The sequence below is a fragment of the Pempheris klunzingeri genome, chromosome 11 (assembly GCF_042242105.1).
Source record: "Pempheris klunzingeri isolate RE-2024b chromosome 11, fPemKlu1.hap1, whole genome shotgun sequence".
Classification (NCBI taxonomy): domain Eukaryota; kingdom Metazoa; phylum Chordata; class Actinopteri; order Acropomatiformes; family Pempheridae; genus Pempheris; species Pempheris klunzingeri.
In genome coordinates this window covers 20,747,917-20,767,743 of record NC_092022.1, presented here as the reverse complement: position 1 = coordinate 20,767,743, position 19,827 = coordinate 20,747,917, and the positions used below count along the sequence as shown (strand labels likewise).

Here is a 19,827-nt window from a genome sequence, read left to right as displayed (position 1 = left end):
TAGTCAAGTTACCAAAGGCCCAGATAATGTTTTCCCAACCGCTAACCATTAGAGTTTAATGAATAACAGCGGTGGCTGAGCTGACCTGTGTGCTGAAAGAGGCTTTGTTCTTTGATATCGTGACCTCGTTAATGCCCCCTCGGTGGCCTGGCATGGGCTTTCAGGTGATGCAGGTGCTTTTCACAATCACACACATGCCCTTGTTATTTTTGCTGTCCCTCAATTCTTCGCTTGCAACTCTGCACTTCTCCTCTTTTCCTATTACACAGAATCTGTCAGGCAATCTATCCACCCACACATTCTGACATATCGCATACAGTATTTTACATGGAGTTTTTTTTTTTTTTTTTTTCCCGTTTCTATTTCTCCATTCAAACAATATCTGGTGGCTGTGGCCTCTTACACCCTATCTTCCTGTCTGTCACTGGTTCAATCTCACCAGTCAGTGTGCAGCGTGTAATGGCATGATATGCCTGTGACATTGTGCTTCATGTCACTGCTTTAGGGGTCAGATAGTGGCCCGTTCTCTCAAAGAAACACTTTGAAAGTGAGCCACAACCTTATGCTCAATGATATTTAGATAGTATGAGGTGAATTGTGAATGAATTCATTTTTTCCTTTGACTGAACATGAGTGGAACTCTATGAATATAAAAACCATTAAAAGTCAGCAGAAAGGTCTTTGAAACAAAGGCGACCATTAGGCTGGAGTGGATGCTCTTGCCAGCGAACACATCGCACTGTACACTGTGTTACTAGCTATGCAGAGGGAACTGTCCATTCCCATTAAGCCTGTAGCCGTTTTTCCTGGACGGCTGGACTATTAAGAGGGAGTCTCGGCTGACAGCTCCGTTTCATGGCAGCATGAGGCCAAGACCTGACATACAGCTGTCAAGAGAAAGAGATGCCCCATGTGTGTGTATGTGTGAGTTAAAGGCGCAGAAGTGAGGAGCAGGTAAAGGCTGAGTGAGCGGAGATTACCAGTGGCTTGAAATATTATCACATGCTATTAGCACTGTATCACTGTTCATTAGGCTGATGGCTAGCTGGAGTTACTTGACAGCTCTGCGGTATGAGTGTGAGAGATGGAGGGAGGGAGCAAAAGCGAGACATAAAGAGATAGAGAGGGCACAGAACAAAAGGAGAAAAGGAAATTGGAGCAAGAGGAAAATCGGGGGAAATGATAAAGGTCTGCTTGCCTCGATCCTTCACTGTCAGAGATTCAACATGCAGGTTTCAGAGGTAAACAGGAGTATCTCAAACAGAAACAGGGCAGGTGCTGTGTTTAATGTCGCTAAAAAGGGGGTACATTGCATATTACCACAATTCCTAATTCTTATTGTCATAACATCAATAATAAACAATAACCAGTCAACTGTACCATGTCAAAAAGCCTTTATCAAAGAAATGATTTGTGTAGAGCCCATAAAAGCTTCCTGTAAAAACTGTGTGATCATAGAAATGCATTAAACAATGCTGTCACCCAGACAAGCTTAACATTAAGGGCCCTGATAACTGCTGCTGTCTTGTATGAAGTAGGAGACAGAGGAGCAGTAAAGCTGTCTCGCTATCAGACAGAAACATTAGTCACTGTCACACTCAGTTTGCCTTCGCACAGACAACAGTTTAGTATATCATCAAAGCCAAAAACTATTCTCATTTCTGAGATCTATTGGTGCTGTACTACTTGAAAAGGCACTTGAAATAGAAGCACACATTTGCAAAGTAGATGAGAGAAATGCTGTTTTGGTTGCTTGAGTAATCTAGCATCATTATGCATGCCATCAAACACACAAACAATGCATGTTTTCCTTTTTTTTCCTTTTGTAACTGCTCCTAATGAGGATGATCATAACGATGCATGTAAAATAGGGGAAATTCATCAAGAGCTTCAAAAAGATTCCCTCTGTTCAGAGTTTCTGTGCAAGTTTACAAAGTAAGAGTTTGCTCTCACTCCCCCTCTGTCCTTCCTATTACCCCCTTTATCTAATTTTGGGCCATTCTGAGAGCCAGCAGTAATGAATTGGCTAATCACAGTTATCTGGCCCATTCAAGTGCTTTGTAAAGCAAATCAATAATGCTTGGCACTGAGCCAGACATCCACTTTGACAGACGTTGCTCGCTAATCTATTTCTGGGGTTTTTCTGTCCTAAAGATGTTTACTCTTTCTCTGCCTGTCCCTTTTCTCTCTGTGTACTTCATCAAGGTCATCGGGGAAATTGAAGAAGACAAAAAAAAGAACAACTCATTTTCCATGCCAGCTGGCAACTCAGTGGACAAAAGTCAAGCACTGAGTACTTAAAGTTCATTTGACAGAGAGATTTTTTCTCTTTGATTGGCAGAACTGTTGGAAGTCATTGGAGCTCTGAGACTTATACCTCAGGCAAGAAAAAAATAACAAGGGCTACACCCGCTCTATGCTGTTTGCACAGTAACAGATCAATAACAGCAACGCAACAACTGATAAGAATTTCTATAAATTTCAAATGTTCTCCCTGTGGTGACTACATTGGCTGCGGACTTAACAGGAATATTGATAGGCTGCAAGGCCCTGCATCCCAACACAGCTCCCTTGCATAATGTTTGGGACACATAAAACATTGGATTGCCAGGATGCATCGTGTAGAGACGCCATATTAGTAAGAACAAGAAAAGCCAATTCTTGCTAAAAGAGAAACATTCAGGAAATCTAGTATTATTTTCACTTGTTTAATCTCTCTGCATAACGAGGAAGACATGGATCTGGGTAGTGAGTGGCGTTTGATGTGGCCTCCTGCTCCTAATGACACTACAGCTCCCAACATTGGCAGAAAACCGCACAATCCGCAGGCATGGTATGACTCCCAGGCTCTGCATGTGAGGTACAGAGTAAACACAGAGCCAAGGTCTACGTCTTCTTTTCCCTTTAAGGCCCCAAGTACATCCAAACATGAGTAAAGTAAATAATTTCATCAGCAATATGCTGAAAAAAGTGGATTACAGCCATGCTCTTTCTACACAGCGTCTCTGGTGAAAAGTGCTTCTAATCAACAATGGGTTAATTAATCTCACTCAAGAAGTGAAGTCCAATTACGAGTTGCACTCAGCAGGGTAATTTGTTTCCTAAAAAAGAGAAGGCATTGTCAATAACAAATCTAATAAATACAATCAAGTTCTCTGCTAAGAAAATCCATGAATGAGTAAGTAGTGCACAACATATTTATGGACATCTGTGATTCTGCCTTTGTGTCTTCTGGGATTTGGCTGCATTGGCATGGATGCATACCGCCGCATATCTTCTGGCTAAATTAAGCCTACATGTATAAAATCCATCTGTAGTAGAAATGTATGCACTGTATTAGTATTTGTCTCTTGTTGTTAGATAATGAAAAACGCTTCCTTCGAGACGCTGGCAGAGAAAAGAGCAAGCAATTAGAGGAAGAGAATGGAGAGGGAGACAGATAGAGGGAGAGAAAGCAACAGAGAGCTGTTTGAATGTGATTAATGAGATCACTGCAGGGTAGGCTGTGTCACTGTAATAGTCTGAGCAGGGAAGAGAAGGAGTGAGAGTGAGAGACCGAGACAGAGAAAGGGACAGGGAGAAAGAGGAGGAATGAGGGGAAGAAGAAAAGAGATGGAAAATGAGAGGGGACAGCCGGTTGACCGACCAGGCTGCATTTAACTCACTGCTATGAAAAGGAAGAGGGAGTAAGACGCAGAGACAGACAGAGAGAGAGAGAGAGAGAGGGAGAGAGAGTGAATCAGAGATGGGCTACGAAGGAAAGAGCAGATATAGGGCCTGGATGAATAGAACAGCAGGGGCTCTCAGTCTTCCCCTGGCCTTTTAACAGTGAAGTGTTTAGAGAAGCCTGGACCAGGTCTGGCAGATAGAGAGGCTTGTACTCTAAAGACAGCCATGAAAGACACAGGCGGCTGCTGAGGCCCGGGGCTGCTGCCGGCAGCCTCTTTATCTAGCTCGGTGTTAAGAACCGAGCAGGAGGGGGTCAAGTGGGGGCCAGGTTCCGAACGGTCACACAGACATCCTACCAGTCCACGACTTAATGAACAAGCTAGTCATTAGCTAGACTATAGACGGTCGTGGTAATTAAACGGCAATGTCAGCCGCCTTCAAACACCCAGAGCCCACACTCATAAATACTCATTCAAATGAACTCGAGGCACGAAAACACGGCTTTCTTCTAGACTCAGACTGCAACAGAAATATGAAAATCATTGCAAAGCAATAAGGCAATTTGATTTTGAAAAATAAATCAAAACATTTATTGCAAAAATCCTATCTACAGATGAGACGGAGGATTCAAGGCTTCTGGCTCTACTGAAGCTTCTCATGGATGTTCACCAGAGTTCAGGCCACCTGCTGAACAGAGGATATTACCTCAAAGCACAGAAGCCTTCATGAAGCGCTTCACAGAACTGTGAGATAATATTTATTGGTCATCCCGTCTTGCTGTAAAGGTTAGAAGGACAGTTGACAGAGTCTCTGTGCCCCTCGCCCCCCCCAAATGTACCTCTATTTACACTTCTCCCAATAGTGCTGGTTTTACTGTAGGACATTTAAGTCAACCTCTTTGAGAAAGTGCTGCAGGTTGTGTTGGGAGGGAAAACTGTTCTTTTACCAGCAAAAGTACTTTCTGCAGGCTATGCTTTGTCTTCCAGCTGTTGCCAGTGGGCGAGCTGAGGCTGTGTTTGCGTAGTTTAACGTGATTAAGAAGACTGCATGCAATCTAGCAAGAAATCCGGAGCTCAGGGGTCCTGAAGATGGCCGCAGTAGACACATACTGGCAGCTGTACATCACAGCTAAAATGCTAAATTGTCATTTCAAAATGTAAGTTGCCTGATTCATAAACCGGTGTATAGAGTATGGTGGTTTTCATTCAATTTAAAACAAACAAGACGGACAAAACAAAGACAATGGTTGAACAAAAGGATGCAATTATTGGTTGTGTGCGGGATTAATTGGAACACACTATTCAATCTGAAAGGAAGTGATGCTATAGTTATTATAGAAGGCATTCAGTGAGAAAGAACTGTTTGTGAGTATGATGATTGGAAACAAATTCCACCTGGTGGCAATTGTGACAACGCTTTTCACTTATAATTGTATTTCTTTTCATCTCAGCTCAAGGTTAATGTAAGTCATGCAGTGACAATTGAGATGTTTAATAAAAAAAAATGCCAAGAGGACAACCAAGGGGGGGGGTTCATGTTCATATCAAACCTCATATATCATGATGGTAGGTAGGTAGGTGTGGTGGGGACGCAGCTGACTGGACTCCTCACTTCTGTTCTCTGACTAATTTGTACCTCTGGGGAAACAGGATGGCCTGCGTTCAGTTGTTGCTAGGGACGTCATCCTCAGTGCTGGAAAGAGCCTGTCTATGTCTCTCTGTCTCCCCATGTCTGTCCTTTCCCACCTCTCCTTCACTTTCATCCTCTTCCTCCTTCCTCTCTATCCCAATGTCATCCCCCAGCAACAACCTCCTGTATCGTCGCCTCCGCACAGAAATCCAGGCCAGGCTAAGCCGGGCCGGGCCTGAACATGTCAAGCAGGTGAGCAGCCTCTGGGGTTGACAGGCAACAGACTGGCAAGGCTCTCAGATCACGTTCCCTCCGAGGGCATGGAATCCAAGGACTAACTCTGTGAAGCTCATTGGGGGGTGAACACAGCATAAAGGGGTGAGAGAGGGGTTGGAGGGTGGGGGGTGGGGGGGTGGCCACTTGTCCACCAGGGCCCTGTAGGAGCAGCTGCATGCATTTACAAGCCTTTCAAGTCCCCGGCACTTTATGCCCAGTGATCAGCTGCTACCCTCAACGCTGTCTGCACAACACACACATCCTTACTGCTATTCAGGCCAGTGTGGGAGCCAGGTGAGTCAGCCCTGCACCCTCTGCTACGTTAACCAGTTCAATAGGACTTGTCCAGTTAAACACCTGAACCACCCTTTCAAGTTGACCCCTTCAGCTGCCAGGGACATCATCCAAACCAATTCCTGATTATTCATCAGGGCATGATAAGAGGAATTAATTAGGCCGAAAGCAACATATCATGGTTGAAGGCTTTAGGGATAAAGAGCCGTAAGGCACTTGTTTTCTTCCACTGTGTAGTGATGACACAGCCCACCATGAATGAACCCCTGACTTCCATTCAACACTCACATCCACCACCATAATTTGTGGTGTTTGGATAAAGAAAACAAAGCAAGCAATGCAGGTCAAATTATTGAGAAAATATTAGCCTAAAATTGCTGAAGGACTAATTAATAAAATACATTAATCTCAGGGCTTCATGCTATGATATCATATGTAATATCTTATAATATAATATCACATAATTTAATAAATAAACCTATATAGACCCAAGGAACGTGTAACTCTACTCGCATGTAGAATGCGAAAAAGGATGCCATCTGGGAATGCATCCCTCCGGTTTCAGGTTCAACAGCTCTTAACCCCTGCTGCTCTGTATGAGAGAACTGGGATGGAGGATGTTCATTCTCACTGTCTGCGAATTGACTCTGATTAACAGGGGAATCCTGAATGTGCCTCTGCTGATCTTGCTTTAACCTCCCCATTCATCTATTGCTGGGATGTCTTTCAACATCCAATTTTACATGTGCAGCCGTGCCCTCCGTCTCCATCTATATCAAAGGCAGTGCTCCCTGCAGCTCCTCTTCTCCTTAATGCCGTCGTTGCTTCCCACCAATCCCAGTCCCCGTGTGGGATATGTCTGTGCTTAAGCACAAAGTTGAACCACACACAGCCAATTCCAATTTAGATGATGCAATTCTTTGGTAATGTGTATCAAGAGTAAACTGCATAGCAGAATGCCTATCTCTTTGATTTGACCCTGTAGCAGTCTTTTAGTCTCTGGGTATATATATATATATATATATGAGTGATAACATGATATACCGTCTGGAGAGTATCAATGTAAATCTAGGTCTACAATCTAGAATTTAAATTGGACATTAACTTATAGGCAAGACTGCATGCTCACTGGAACATCTTCTGATGTTAGCTTAGAGTGGACTATAGGTCTACTTTCGGTCCCGTTTGGTCCTGACTGGACTGGTTTCACTGTAGCTAGAAAAAGGCCTGAAATATTGATTGCTCCCTTGCTGCTTTCTGCTGAGGTGAACATCTGCTGCCCTCCACAATCAATCATTGCCTCCAGAGGTGCCACCCAGAAGTCTACGACCAGTTTCTGAAAGCCTCATGACACTCAGACTACACATTTATCAGACTACTGTGTGATAGTACTAGGCTTCACTCTAGTTTGGGAATGAGGATTCTTTTGTTTGATCCTACATCACACAGTGAAATCTGAGCACTTCACATTCTGTACACATGATCACAGCATGTGAGTGCTAGTATACTGCATGAGGCTCACAACTGTAGCGCTATTGTTTCCACTGTATATGTATTCTCCTCACCTTAGCTTCTGCTTACTCCCCCACCCTCTTAACCCCTCTTCCTCAATCAATCCCCTGCAAAAGCCGGCCACAGGCAGCGGTATCCGCCAACACTATCCCTCCTGGTTTGCCATGCTCCAGCAAAGCCCAGGAAACAGCAGCATATACAGGAGCCGGTCTGCAGGGAGAGTGAGAGGGTGAGGAGGGGGGGGATTGAATGGGGAAGCGGGAGATGGAAGGCAGGGGAGGGGGGATTCTTTGGGAAGGGAGCCAATCCAATTACAGGCAGCGGTGGAGCCCTGGTTTCTTTGGCGGCACTAAATTCACATTTCAACGGTCTCTTCCTCCCTCCCCCAGTACCTTCCTCCTCCTTCTTCTATCTCTGCCTGTTCCTGCAACTCTTTTTCTTATTTTTTCTCATCATGGCTCACATTCACACCCCATAACCATGCATCCTCACAAACCACACCCCTCCCTTTCCCCATCAGTCTGTCTCTCTTGGTTAAATGAAAGAGGTAAAAGTACAGAAATGTATCACCAGCAAAGCATCCTGTCATCCTATAGCTGTGTCATGCTCAGATCTGAAGGAAACCTGCAGCATCCCCTTCTGTGAGTCTCACACAACTCCGTAGGAGCTTATCAGCCTTCTGCAGAGGAGCTGCAGCCAGGGCTCACCCGGTCACCTTATCCCTCTGCCCTCCCTGTGACACCTGAGGGAGTGAATGGATAAAACCCTCATTGTAAACAAATGCATCTTTCAGACACGCTGAAACCCATGCACACACCTAAACAATGACGGTGGGCAAAGCAGTCCTCTTCGTACTGCCATGCAGTGTTATTGATTATTCGTTACCTACGAAAAAAGCAATTCTTTCTTTTTCTGCACTGGTGTAGGCTGCTACGGAGAATAGGCTAATTGTGGTCATTCTCTCTTTCATGCACATTAGGTGGACAGTTGGGCCTTGGTGAATCATGTGACTGCATAGAAATTATGCCTGGTCCATGTCCAATAATGTACCTGCATGCAAATGTTTGCACAATGGTTACAGTGCCTTGTCTAACCACATGATTAAAAAAGAAAAAAAGTTAAACGGCCCTGACACACTAAAATACACACACTTAAAAAAATAGAGATGAAAACGCTCTCATAACTTCAAAATACATACACTTAAGGGCAACTGCTCGTGCCATCTTTTGCTGGTATAATCAAGGTATTCAGACCGCATATGCTGCATTTTCTCATCTATTCTACCCTGTTCTGAGAGGATAACTAATTAGGGTGACAATAAATTAGACGACATTCATTACTGGAAAGTTTGCTAATGTGTTCTGCTATTACTCCCTTATTCTGTTGTCATGTGGATCAGTCTCTGCAGCTGAGTGCTCTACAAGGTTTTTCTGCTCTGGCCACTGGGCCGTGTTACCCATTCTCTAGGTGTGCTGCTCACATCCTGGTTAATTCCTCCCCCACGTTCGCGTTACTGCGGTTACAGTCATGCCCCTCTGAGGACCGAGCCTAAGTACACGGCAGCATGCAAGGCTATTTTGCATGGATTGAAGTCAGGCGGCAGCTACAGACAAGCGTGTGGAAGGAAGCAGGGAGATAAAAACAATATGCAAGCAACTGCAACACAGTGGGGAAAACACTCTTTTCTGTTCTGTTCTGTCTCCTCTAATTTAACCAAGTAGAAAAAGGTGCTAAATTATTAAACAGCTCAAACAGGGGAATACATCGAGTGACTATTCTTTCCAACACAGCCTGATTGTTGTATTGATTTAATTATGAATAGATAGAGACCAAAATAACTCAAGCCTGGCAATGTTTTGCATTGCCAGGCTTGAAATAATAAAGAACTGGCCAAAAGAGGTAACAAATTGGTTTCAGCGACTCTCTTTCATGTTCAGTATCTTTCAGTGAGCTTCAGCTGTTGTTAAGAGCTGCAGCTGTTGTTAAGAGAAGGAGAGACGACTGTATGAGCCAGTTATGGCCATGTGACACACTCCTACTGTCACTCAAACAGGCAGCCCCATGCGAGGAGGAGCCAAGTGACAAATCCTTCAACCAGCTGTCTAAATGCAGTCTAGAAGCGCCATCGACATGTAAAACAGACAGCTATTGTGACAAAATGCACCCACACAAGCACATATTATTTACACGCCATCAACATTTTAACATTCAACGTATAGTCCAAACACCAGCTGTCAGAGCCCAAACAGTGCAACAGTTGTTGAGAGGAAATTAGCAAAACATTGACACTTCTGATTGACAATCTCACTCCTCATTTCATCTGAACCCAGATCACAGCACTCACTTTTTTCAGTATTAAATCCTGTCAGTGAGCAATCCAATCTAATACCTTGTTTCCTGTGGCTGGGGTGTGAAATCTATCATTATTAACTGGCCAGAAGCCCTTAACCCTCTGTGGCGTCTGTATTCTCTAACCAAGACCAGGAGGTTTAGTGCATGGGCCTGCTCTCTCTTTTGCCTCTCAGTGGGCCACAGGCAGAAAGGTGCCTATTAAAATTAATGGGCCAGTGCAGGTTATTCAACACTGCGACACTGGAGCTCGCTTAACAAGGAACTGGTAATGACCACTACAGTGAGCTAGCCATCGCCATTACCCTTCTCCGACGCTTTGACAGCAGGCATTAAATATTAAGGAGATAAGTTTCCCTGTGACCATGATCCATCTGCACAGAAATAGGACCACTTCACAGTGTCTGTAACCCATGGACCACTGGTCAGCCTGAGTCCTTATGTTCACAGTGATGATGAGAGCAGAAATCGCCTACAACAAGTGTTTAACTGCTGGGCGGGAAGAGGAAAGGAGTTGGTACGCACCTTCTTAAGACGTCCGCTCTTGGTGCCCACAAAGGCTACACAGTAGCCATTGTAGACGTAGGAAGTGACGGAAGTCATGCGATCACGAGTCTCGGTGTAGAGTGTGTGACCGGTCACCAGCTGAGAACCGCCAAGTGGCTGGTTGATGTCCAGACCACAGAAAGAGTCATCGATGGGCACCGGCTACAGACAGAGAAGAAAACCGAAGTTATAGAATGCAATATGAATGCAGGACAAAAACGAAGACTGAAAAAGCACTAAAAGAAAGAAAAGGTGATCATGACTGTGAGACAAACGTGTCACATTAAACATAGAAACCCTTGACATGAAAAGCGTTGTATTAGGTGGAGCGACGAAAATACCTCAGAGGACAAACCGACTCAGAGAATAAGACATTAGGAGAGCGGAGAGGCTGAGACGCACAGCATTACAAAAGAAGACAGCTCAGTAAGGAGAAAAGATGAGGGGTGCAGAGTGAGACAGAAGAGAAAGAGAGAGAGCGAGAGAGCGATGGTCAAAGTTGTGGAAATAGTGGCGGTGTCAGAGAGTGTCTGAGACGGAAATGAGGGGATGAGAGAGGTGAGTCTGAGAGAGTGCGGGAGGTCAGAGCGAGGTGGAGGTGCACGGGTGAGTCTCCCAGCCAGACAAACGTTTGCCTTTCTGTTCCACTTGGCAGACATGTTTCAGCTCCGCCTGACTGAGCTCCACCTTGCTCTCACCGTGGCTCATTACCCTGGCCTATCATCACACCTCTGCAGGAAGACACATACTGCATGATAACTATGTGCACCGGCACAGACACTGTGTGATAACTGTGGAACTCTGAAATATGCATGTAAGCGAAGAGGCTAAAATAAACTTAAAAACTCAAGTTCTAAAGAAATTTTGGGTGCAATTATACTGTAAAGAGATATATCTTACAAGAACTGCTTAGAGTGAGGACTTAACTCCTTAAATCCTATTACTAATAACATAGGAGAAGCTAGTGAATGAAGAGCATGACAGTGGGCCTTCTGGCCGTGAATCAGGTCAGCTGAGACAGTCTGAGTGGCAGTGGCCTCAAAGTGCCATGTAGAGTAGGTGAGATGGCCAGGCAGGCTGAGGCCCAGCAGTCTTCCAATGTATATATCCTGTGGTCTGTTATTCTCCCTCTGAACATATATCCCCCTCTCTCTTTAGCCCCCCAACTCATTAATTCTCTTTCTGTCACTATATCTAGCTCTCGTCTGTCTCCTCTCTGCCAGTGTCTTCATCCCCGTCAGAATGGTATAAGCAAACTATGTTGAGTGACATTTCCTACTCTGGGAGGCAGCTCAGCCTCTCACTACACACCATGGCTGTAAAACCTTTCAGTACTACGCAGATTTTCATGAGCAGAGCAAAAGCAATAATGCTGACAGGGAATAATCGCCTCCGCTCTTACAGTCACGCCCCCCACTTTATAGCATTTCCTCTTTATTTCCTTTCCCCAAAAATAGCACATATTGCTATGGGGTACTCCACTGCAGTATTTAAACTAAAAAAAAAAAAATCAAATAAGCTTAAATTATTCTTTTCTCTTATGGTGATAAACTCAAATGTGCCGTACACAACTGCTTAATGTTTGTTTTAAACATGTGCTGATTACACATGGGTACGCAGAATGAATCAGATGGGGAAGCTAGCAGCTATCTTGAGAAACGGCCATGTGTCCCGTCCCAGACTCTGGCTTATCAATAGCTACTCCCTCAAACACATGCAGCTATTTCACATATGTCCTGCTGGGCCAAGGACCATTTGGTTCTCATTATATCTTGCTTGTTTAGATGATGCACACTTGACAGCAAAGTCAAACCCCCCCAGGAATCCATGTGATTGAGTTTTCTTTTTTTTTTTTTTTTTTTTGTTTTCTCCCTCCCTTATCACACATCTCACAAGTAGTGACGAAATATAGATTTGCCATGTCTCAGCGTGTTTCATGTGTTACAAATTGCATTGGTTATCTTTTGCAGCACTGTGACAAAAATAGACTGCAACCCTGTGTGATTAATCCTTATCGAATCACTCACAGTACAGTATAATATTTAATCTATGCTCAAAAAACTGTAGTCACCCTGGTCTGCTGCAATGCTAGGCTACATATTCTTGTTAAACAATGATGTAAATTGTTTTAATGTGGAATTTGAATGAAGGATGAATTAAATGTGACATAGAATATCTCCTCTCAGAGTTTCCCTCCCCGGGTCTTTGGGTGTTATCAATACTAGCTCCCCTTTGCTCTCACGAGTGGTTAATTAGTCGGTGAGGCATGAGCAAAAAGTAAGACAGGATGATACTGTTAGTCAGAGAGAGACACACACACACACAGACAGCCTGAATCCCATCATGTCTCTCCTCCTTGGGAGTGACTAGAGAGATGGTGTGAATCTCCAGATGGCAGAAGGCTGGACGGCTGGGTGATAAATCTTTGATTGGCTGCTGTGTCTGAATCCCCTGGCTCAGCCTCAGTTCCATTCCCAGCCTTAGCCTTGGCCTGAATGTAAGCGTACAAACAGTGAAATGTCTGCAAGAAGGAAATGAGAGCTGGGGGTATAATTAAGGTTCTCTGCTTTGAGCTCACGAGCTACCTGCTGTTAGCAATGGAAGCAATGGAATGGTACTGGGGCTGCATGTGTAATTTACTCAGAAACCAAGCGAGGTACAGTTAGCAGTTAACAAAAAATACTGTCTAACCTTAAGTCACCTCATATTTTGATGGATTTCAGACATGTGTGCTCTAAAAATACCTCACACAGAGATTCTGGAACATGTTTATCTAAGAAAAACAAGATGTGAAACATATGTGGACTTTGAAGCAACCTCACTATTTGAGTTGGGGATTTAACAGCAAGCAGACTTTGTTAGCATGGTTGAAATATCTGGCTGTTAAATGTAATTTGTATAGGCTTTAAGAGTTCCTCATCCATTGACATCTATCTGCATAATCCATATTATACTCTGGATTTATTGGCTGCTCAATGAGCACGAGGACGTGGTCTTAAGGACTGTATTTTACATCTTCTTATCTCCGTGGCTGCACACATAAAGCTCGTGTATCCTTGGTGTATAATGTGAAAGGAGAGCAGAACGTTATTGGCAGTGCATGCCTACAGAATGGAGTGGGAGGTGCAGCTTTGCAGGTAATGGCTGGCACCCGTCAGAGCACACTGAGATGATTGGGGATTCTTCTGAGAAAACTGGAAAAAAGGTTCTAATTTGAGCCACCAAAGACAGAAAGCCTCCCAACCTTAGGTTTGTCACCGCTATATACCACCATTTCTACTTCTTCCGCCTACTCTCCTTCATCCAAGCTCTTCCCCTGCCTTCTCAGCGGAGCTAATAAACCCAAAAGCGCTAGTTTGTGATAATGTCTCTCTCGTCCTGACAATCACCTCTGACACTGTGCTAATGGGGAATTTACTGATTTTAATAAGAACGGTCAATTGAGTGACCTGTGGGGATTAACAACAAAGGAAGCTGATCAGTGGCTCTTATCATTGCGAGGATAGGGATATCATTAAACCCTAAAAACACATTTAGACCTACATCACACTCCATCACACGCATGTGGACACTCATAACCATTTCCAATGTACTTGCACATAAACAGCAAATACACACACACACACACACGCACACACACTCTAACTGACTAGTCATACACTTAGCTAGTCATTAATCCTTAATATTCTTGAATTCCTATTGGCAATTACAGAATGAAAGCACAGAGGGCTGTAGCCTCCTGGGAACGAGGGAAAATCAAGAAACTTAATTCTACTTGACAACATGTAGCAGATAGATGGCCTTGTATTATAGGATAATTGGGGATATCAGAAGAAATAGACTGGTGTGTGATCTATGCTAGCATCAGAAGCAGAGTAACTTGAGCGACACCCCCTGAATATTTTGTTTTGCTCTAGAAGGGGAGAGTGTGTTTATTTGTATTGTGCTTGAGGAGAATATTATCACTTTGATGGTTGCCAAGAAAAATAAATCCCTAATTTATGAACATCTCTCACTGAAATATACTTGAAAGTGGCTCTTCTCCGATATCAGAGCTGCGAAACAATTTGACATAATTACATGTAGTGTGAGAATCATTTGATAACAGCGAGTATGCTACGCAAGGCAGTCAAAAGCATTTCCTCATGATAGCTGTGTTTATTTTCTTTATAGCACGAACCCACAACAATTTGAATGCTGTGGTTTCTAGGCTTATTAAGAGGCCAGACGTTGTTGAACCATTGCAGAACTCTAACCAATAAAATGTACTGTAGTGCTGTACTGTGTGCTGTTCTCTGAGAACATATAAAAACTCTGGTGCATATCATCTTAAACTATCTAGTTTATTATTCGCAACTAAGTGCACAAATAATAAACAGCTTTGGACTATCGATTGTTGAAATGTCACTGTATTTTTACCACATGGAACATGCATATGTCAGTCATAATCATTTCTGTACTGTAAATGAGTGAGTAAGTACATAGTGTATGCACAGTGCATTTGAGTATGTGTGCATGTATAAACATGGTTAATTAGTGTCTATCATGGTAACTCACTGCTTTGGTGCACTGTACATCCTTCCCGAGCAGCCAGTTGAGCTCCAGATTTCCTTCTCCCTGGTAGCAGGACTGCAGGCGCTCCTTGATTCGTGCATTGATGTCTCGGATGGTGAAGACGCAGAGCGCTGAGTCATCTGGGGGGCGATGGAACTGCTTCTGGCCCTTGGAGAAGATGGTGAAGAGCACATCATCTTGGGCGCTGATGTTGAGTGAGGCGGCGAGAACGCGGCCTGGCTTGCCGAGGTAGGCAGCCTGCAGTAGCCGGTACTCAATGCCGTTCTTCACACAGCCAACGGGGAGGGAGACGTAGGAGTGAAACTTGCGATCATCTTTGCAGAGGCGGACAATGCGAGAAGTGTAGAAGAGGTCACTGGTGGATCCACTTGATGACATGCTGTTCTCTGGTGTCTCAGGCTGAACAGTCAGGAAGTAAACAAAGCTGCCACTGGCAAAGCCATAAACATAGTAGATGTCAAAGTGGGAGACGAGTGCCAGTGTGTCTGATGGTATCTTGATGAGGGAGGACACAAAGTCAGTGTGCAATTCATAGTCGAGCATAGCAGAAGATTCTGGGTCACGGGGCAACTTTCGACTAGAGATGGTAGGGAAGTAGTCCTGTTTTCCATCTACTGCTGTGCCAATAAATAGTGTGCCATCCTGGCCCTGTGAAGGCACAATGACACCATACATGGTCCCAGTCTGGTTGACACTGGAGAGGTAGTGCTCTTTCTTATGAGAGGGCTCCACTAAGATAAAGAGGTCATCCAATCTGAGGAGTTTACAGACACCCTGGTAGAGGCTGCCACAGGCCAGCAACCGATTTTGGGAATAATCAATGAGGAGAAGTTTGTTGACATTGTTGGTAGAGACTAAGGGCTCAGAACAGGGCTGGACAATCAGTGGGGGGTAGCAGGCCTTGTTGTCATCCTCTGGGCCTGTATCATGTGAAACAAGGAGGGTCAGGTTGCCTGAGAGCTTGTATACACGGTTGACTGCTCCAATATACAATGCCCCTGTGGTTTGGTGCACCGTCAGGTGGTTGAAGACCCAGTCCCGACGTTCAGGGTGGAAACTAGTGAATGTCTGCCCACTGCACAAGGTAGGGATCACTAAGAGCCAGAAGCCAAACAGAGTAGCTACAGCTCCTACTTTAGGGTAAGGTGATAAAGTCCTGCGTGTAGCCTGCCGGCCCTCCATGTTTAACGGGCCTGCAAGGAAACTGCAGCAGAAGCAGAGAGAATGGATGAGGGGAATAAGGGAGGAGACCTTCGCCTTTTTGTTGTTGAAGGCTAACTTGTAGGTGGAATCTTCGCAAGGGTCTTCACATGTTTCTGGAAAAGAAAGCAAGAAAGACAGAGAAAGGGTGTTAGACATCACAGTATGACTCACATATCATACAAAGGACACACACGTGATCAAATGGAAAAGGCTCTTCGTCAGATATTTCGCTGCTTGAAAAGGTCAAAGATCATCCTCAGTACGGCAATGAGCTGTGGAGAAGGGGAGTGGAGGTTTAAAGAGACAAAGGACGGAAACCGTTATGGTGCACATTCCAAAGCACTTTCTGGACACGGCAGGACAATGCAGGAAAGAGAGGCAGGTTATGGCAACGGAAATTAGCCTGACCTGACTCATACTGACGCTGCTGCCCACCGAGCAGGCAGTTTTTAAGAACAGAACAACATCTAATGCAGACATTGCCCACAGACTCACATTTTGCATAAAGCCTTAGACAGTGGAAATGACTCACCAGACTTGAAGGTAATTGATAATTTATCTAAGCTTATTCGGGCCAAGGTCTTGAAACCTGACTCACTACTGTGTTAAGAGCATATCTAATATATATTAGCATATTATCATTAAAATTAAATTAAGTTTGCCATAACAAATGTTAAAGCGTACCAGATATATAAGCATGCAGCAAAAATTCCTTGCTGTTTTCCCTTAAAACATCAGCCTCTTCGTGTGATTTCTACAATCACCCTCTCCCTCGCATTTTTTACTTCGACTAAAACCCATGGACCAACACCTCTATCATTTGTACCCTTTCCATATCTATCTGTAAAAACATACATCAAGCAAACTGCAATTTATGCAACCATGCTCAGCCTGGGCCGTGGAGATCTTTCTCGATGTGCCATAAACCAAGAGACGGAGCTCTGTGCAGTCTGTCCCCAGGAGTTAATTATCTCATCCATTGGAGGGAAGGCCTGGATCTTATTACTGGAACAAAGTGAGAACAAATTGGGAGCCACTTCCACACACTCCTCCCCTTGCTCTCTGCTCTTTAAGGGGCCTGTTATACAGAATCTGAATCTATTAATTATTCTTTTCTAAACATTGCTTTAATGTTTTTTATCCTTTTATTCTATTTATCTGCTGCTTACATGATCAGACCATCGAGGGATTAATCACTGGCGGCACAACAATCATCTTTAAATGAATCAGCTACCGTATTAGATCCGTACGCAGCTCCCTCATAAAAACACCAGCCAACAAAATCTACAGTATGTGTATGTATGTGGAAGTGCGTGTGCATGTTTGTGTGTGTGTGTGTGTCTCATTCCCTCAGTATTATCAGTGTGCTCTATCAGAACCAAGCAATATGAGGGGCTAACAAGTGGAGACAATGGCGGTGCATCCCAAAATCAAGTATGATTAGGCGTAGCGATCCAACAAGGGTAATTACTGTGGAGCTGAAGGAGGTAAGTTGGGGAGCAACATGGGGACGCCAGGGGCTTGAACGTGTCAGAGACGATCCTACATCGTTTGTCACGCTCCAGATTTGCATTTCCAGCAGTCAGGGCACAGAGAATCAAGGGTGAAAGATGTGGCTGGAATAATCAGCGGCTGCGCCTCGAATTAACAAGCATGAGCGACTGAAGATAGCAAAGGAGCGTTATGTGGAGAGATACAGCATCCAGGCTACTGCAGCGACTGTGTTCAAGGCAGGTTTGATTTGCAGGGCCGATTTGAGATTCCCTCTGAACCGTGTCTGCCCTTTCATAGACCTCATTCCAAATCTGGTAATGGCCATCTTGGGGTCCCTCCCCTCCCCCTGTGATCAACGGGCACGCTACTCAGCTCAGACTTAAATATAGACCCTTGGGCAGTGTATTGATCCTTGTGTCCATAAACACAGGTCCTAAGGCCCAGTCAAGCTGTTCTTGGCGTGTGTGCAGGCAGAGGTGTGGGAGGTGCTCTGTCCCAGAAGCACTTTATTAGCATGGTCATAAAAGTGCCATTGCCTCTAAAAAAGCAGCGAGGGCTAGACCCCCACCCTCACTTTCTGCTGCCTTCATGCTGCCATGCTCCTTTGTTTGAGTTTGTACATGCTAGATGTGCAAAGTGGATCCCTTTGGTGGTATAATCAGCCTCCTGCTGAGCCAGCTTTTTGCTCAAGCCCCGCAGCCTTTTGCCCTTTAGAGCTTTTGCTACACCCCCACCTCTTAATCGTATATGTGTATACAACATTTATTCCCATCCATCTTTTTTCTTCCTTTTTTATTCCTCTCTTCTTCCCCAGTCGTTGGGAGAAATATATGCATTACTCCCTCATGTTGTGGCAACAGCTGCAGAGGCATAGAAAGGGAATGACTGAATGGTGTAAATAAAAGGCTCCACAAAGGTTATCCATTCATATTGCTTTCGGTAACAGAGGGAATGAAGTCTTTGTTTAAGTTGATTGCATGACCACCTCTTTGTTGCACTTGACAGAGACTTCTCTGCACTATGCAGCTGAGGAGTGGACTTGAAAAGAATAAGAACAACATCGGATCACCCCTTGTGCTCTTTAGTTCAAAGGCAAGTCTTCTTTTGTTGATTAGGAGTCAGAATTACTGAGAAGGAAATTAACATATAAATGCAACCAGGAATGATTCATACTTAAACATAGTTACCTACTGACCTAGAAAAGGAAGAGGGCATGACTGTGATGGCAGTGAATAGAATTATGGGTAAGGGAGAAGGGAGGCAGCCTTTTCAGCCTTTAATTGCAAATGTTAGTCAGCAGCTTTGAAAATGTAGCTCCTTTGCCATTAGTGCTGTGGCTGGAACAACAACTGACTATTTGCGATATCAGCAATATTTTCACACACTGCGAACAGCTGTCTGTCTCAGACAACACCAAATACAACAAGTCCTGGTTTGGAAATAAGTTCAGTTTGTTGACACTCCCGCAGTCGTTGCACTGAGGGAGAAAGATGGACTGCCGTGATGACAAACTGTCAGCTGCTTCAGTGTGTTACATCACATAAGAATATAAAATGCCAGAAAATATCATGGTCATTGTCAGTAGCTTTCTATTTTAGCACTCATCTGACAATCTCTTTGGCAGACATGGAAGGCAAAGACAGAAGAGGATCAAGTCATGAGAGACAGAAAAGTACTCGCATTCCACCACACACGCAAGCTGTGATCATGGCTCAGAGAAAAGACAGTTTTTTTTTAAACTTTCCATTCATAATGAATAGTCGGGCACACAAAACACGGCGTTGGCACACTCAGCCAGGCTGCTTCTGAGCGCTTGTTAAACAAACTGGTCCCACTGGCTGCCTCTGCTCTGCCACTGTGTCTGGTTGTGGGTCCCTGTGCTGAAATGCCGGTGATTTCCCCCGCCACTGGGTAAGATGCCGTGGCTATGCCAACTGTGGTCAAGGAGAAACTGCACTGCGGCTGATTATCTCATGAAAAGATGCTAAAGAGCAGCAGAAGGAATAGGAAGAGAAACATGAGAAAATGGGAAATGATAAGCCACGCAAACCATCACAGAGAGTTGTGGACAAAACTGCCTGAGGGCAGTGCAGCAGCCAGCAAACAGGAATCAGGAGAGAACAGGACTGAGGAAGTAGCCTCTGGAGAAGGAGCAGCTTTAAACCTCTGTCACCCTGGAAGAGGCAGCAGGTCCTCTGCTTTTGTATCTTTTCTTTTTTTTTCCCTTTTTGTCCCCACATGTTAAGCTTCTTAACAATGCAGCCAAATTTGCTTGATCTC

The 19,827-nt window shown here is 44.4% G+C and overlaps 1 protein-coding gene across 1 annotated transcript in view; it reads right to left on the bottom strand.

Moving 5' to 3' along the window:
- The window catches only part of plxna2 (plexin A2), a 141,269-nt gene extending 125,222 nt beyond the window's left edge, over positions 1 to 16,047 (bottom strand). The window contains exons 1-2 of the mRNA XM_070838899.1: positions 14,833 to 16,047; positions 10,255 to 10,437 (exon numbers count right to left, since the gene is read on the bottom strand). Coding sequence (XP_070695000.1) covers positions 10,255 to 10,437; positions 14,833 to 16,032 — 1,383 coding nt within the window. The 5' untranslated portion in view covers positions 16,033 to 16,047. The remainder of the gene's footprint in view (positions 1 to 10,254; positions 10,438 to 14,832) is intronic.
- Between the last annotated feature and the right edge of the window lie 3,780 nt (positions 16,048 to 19,827).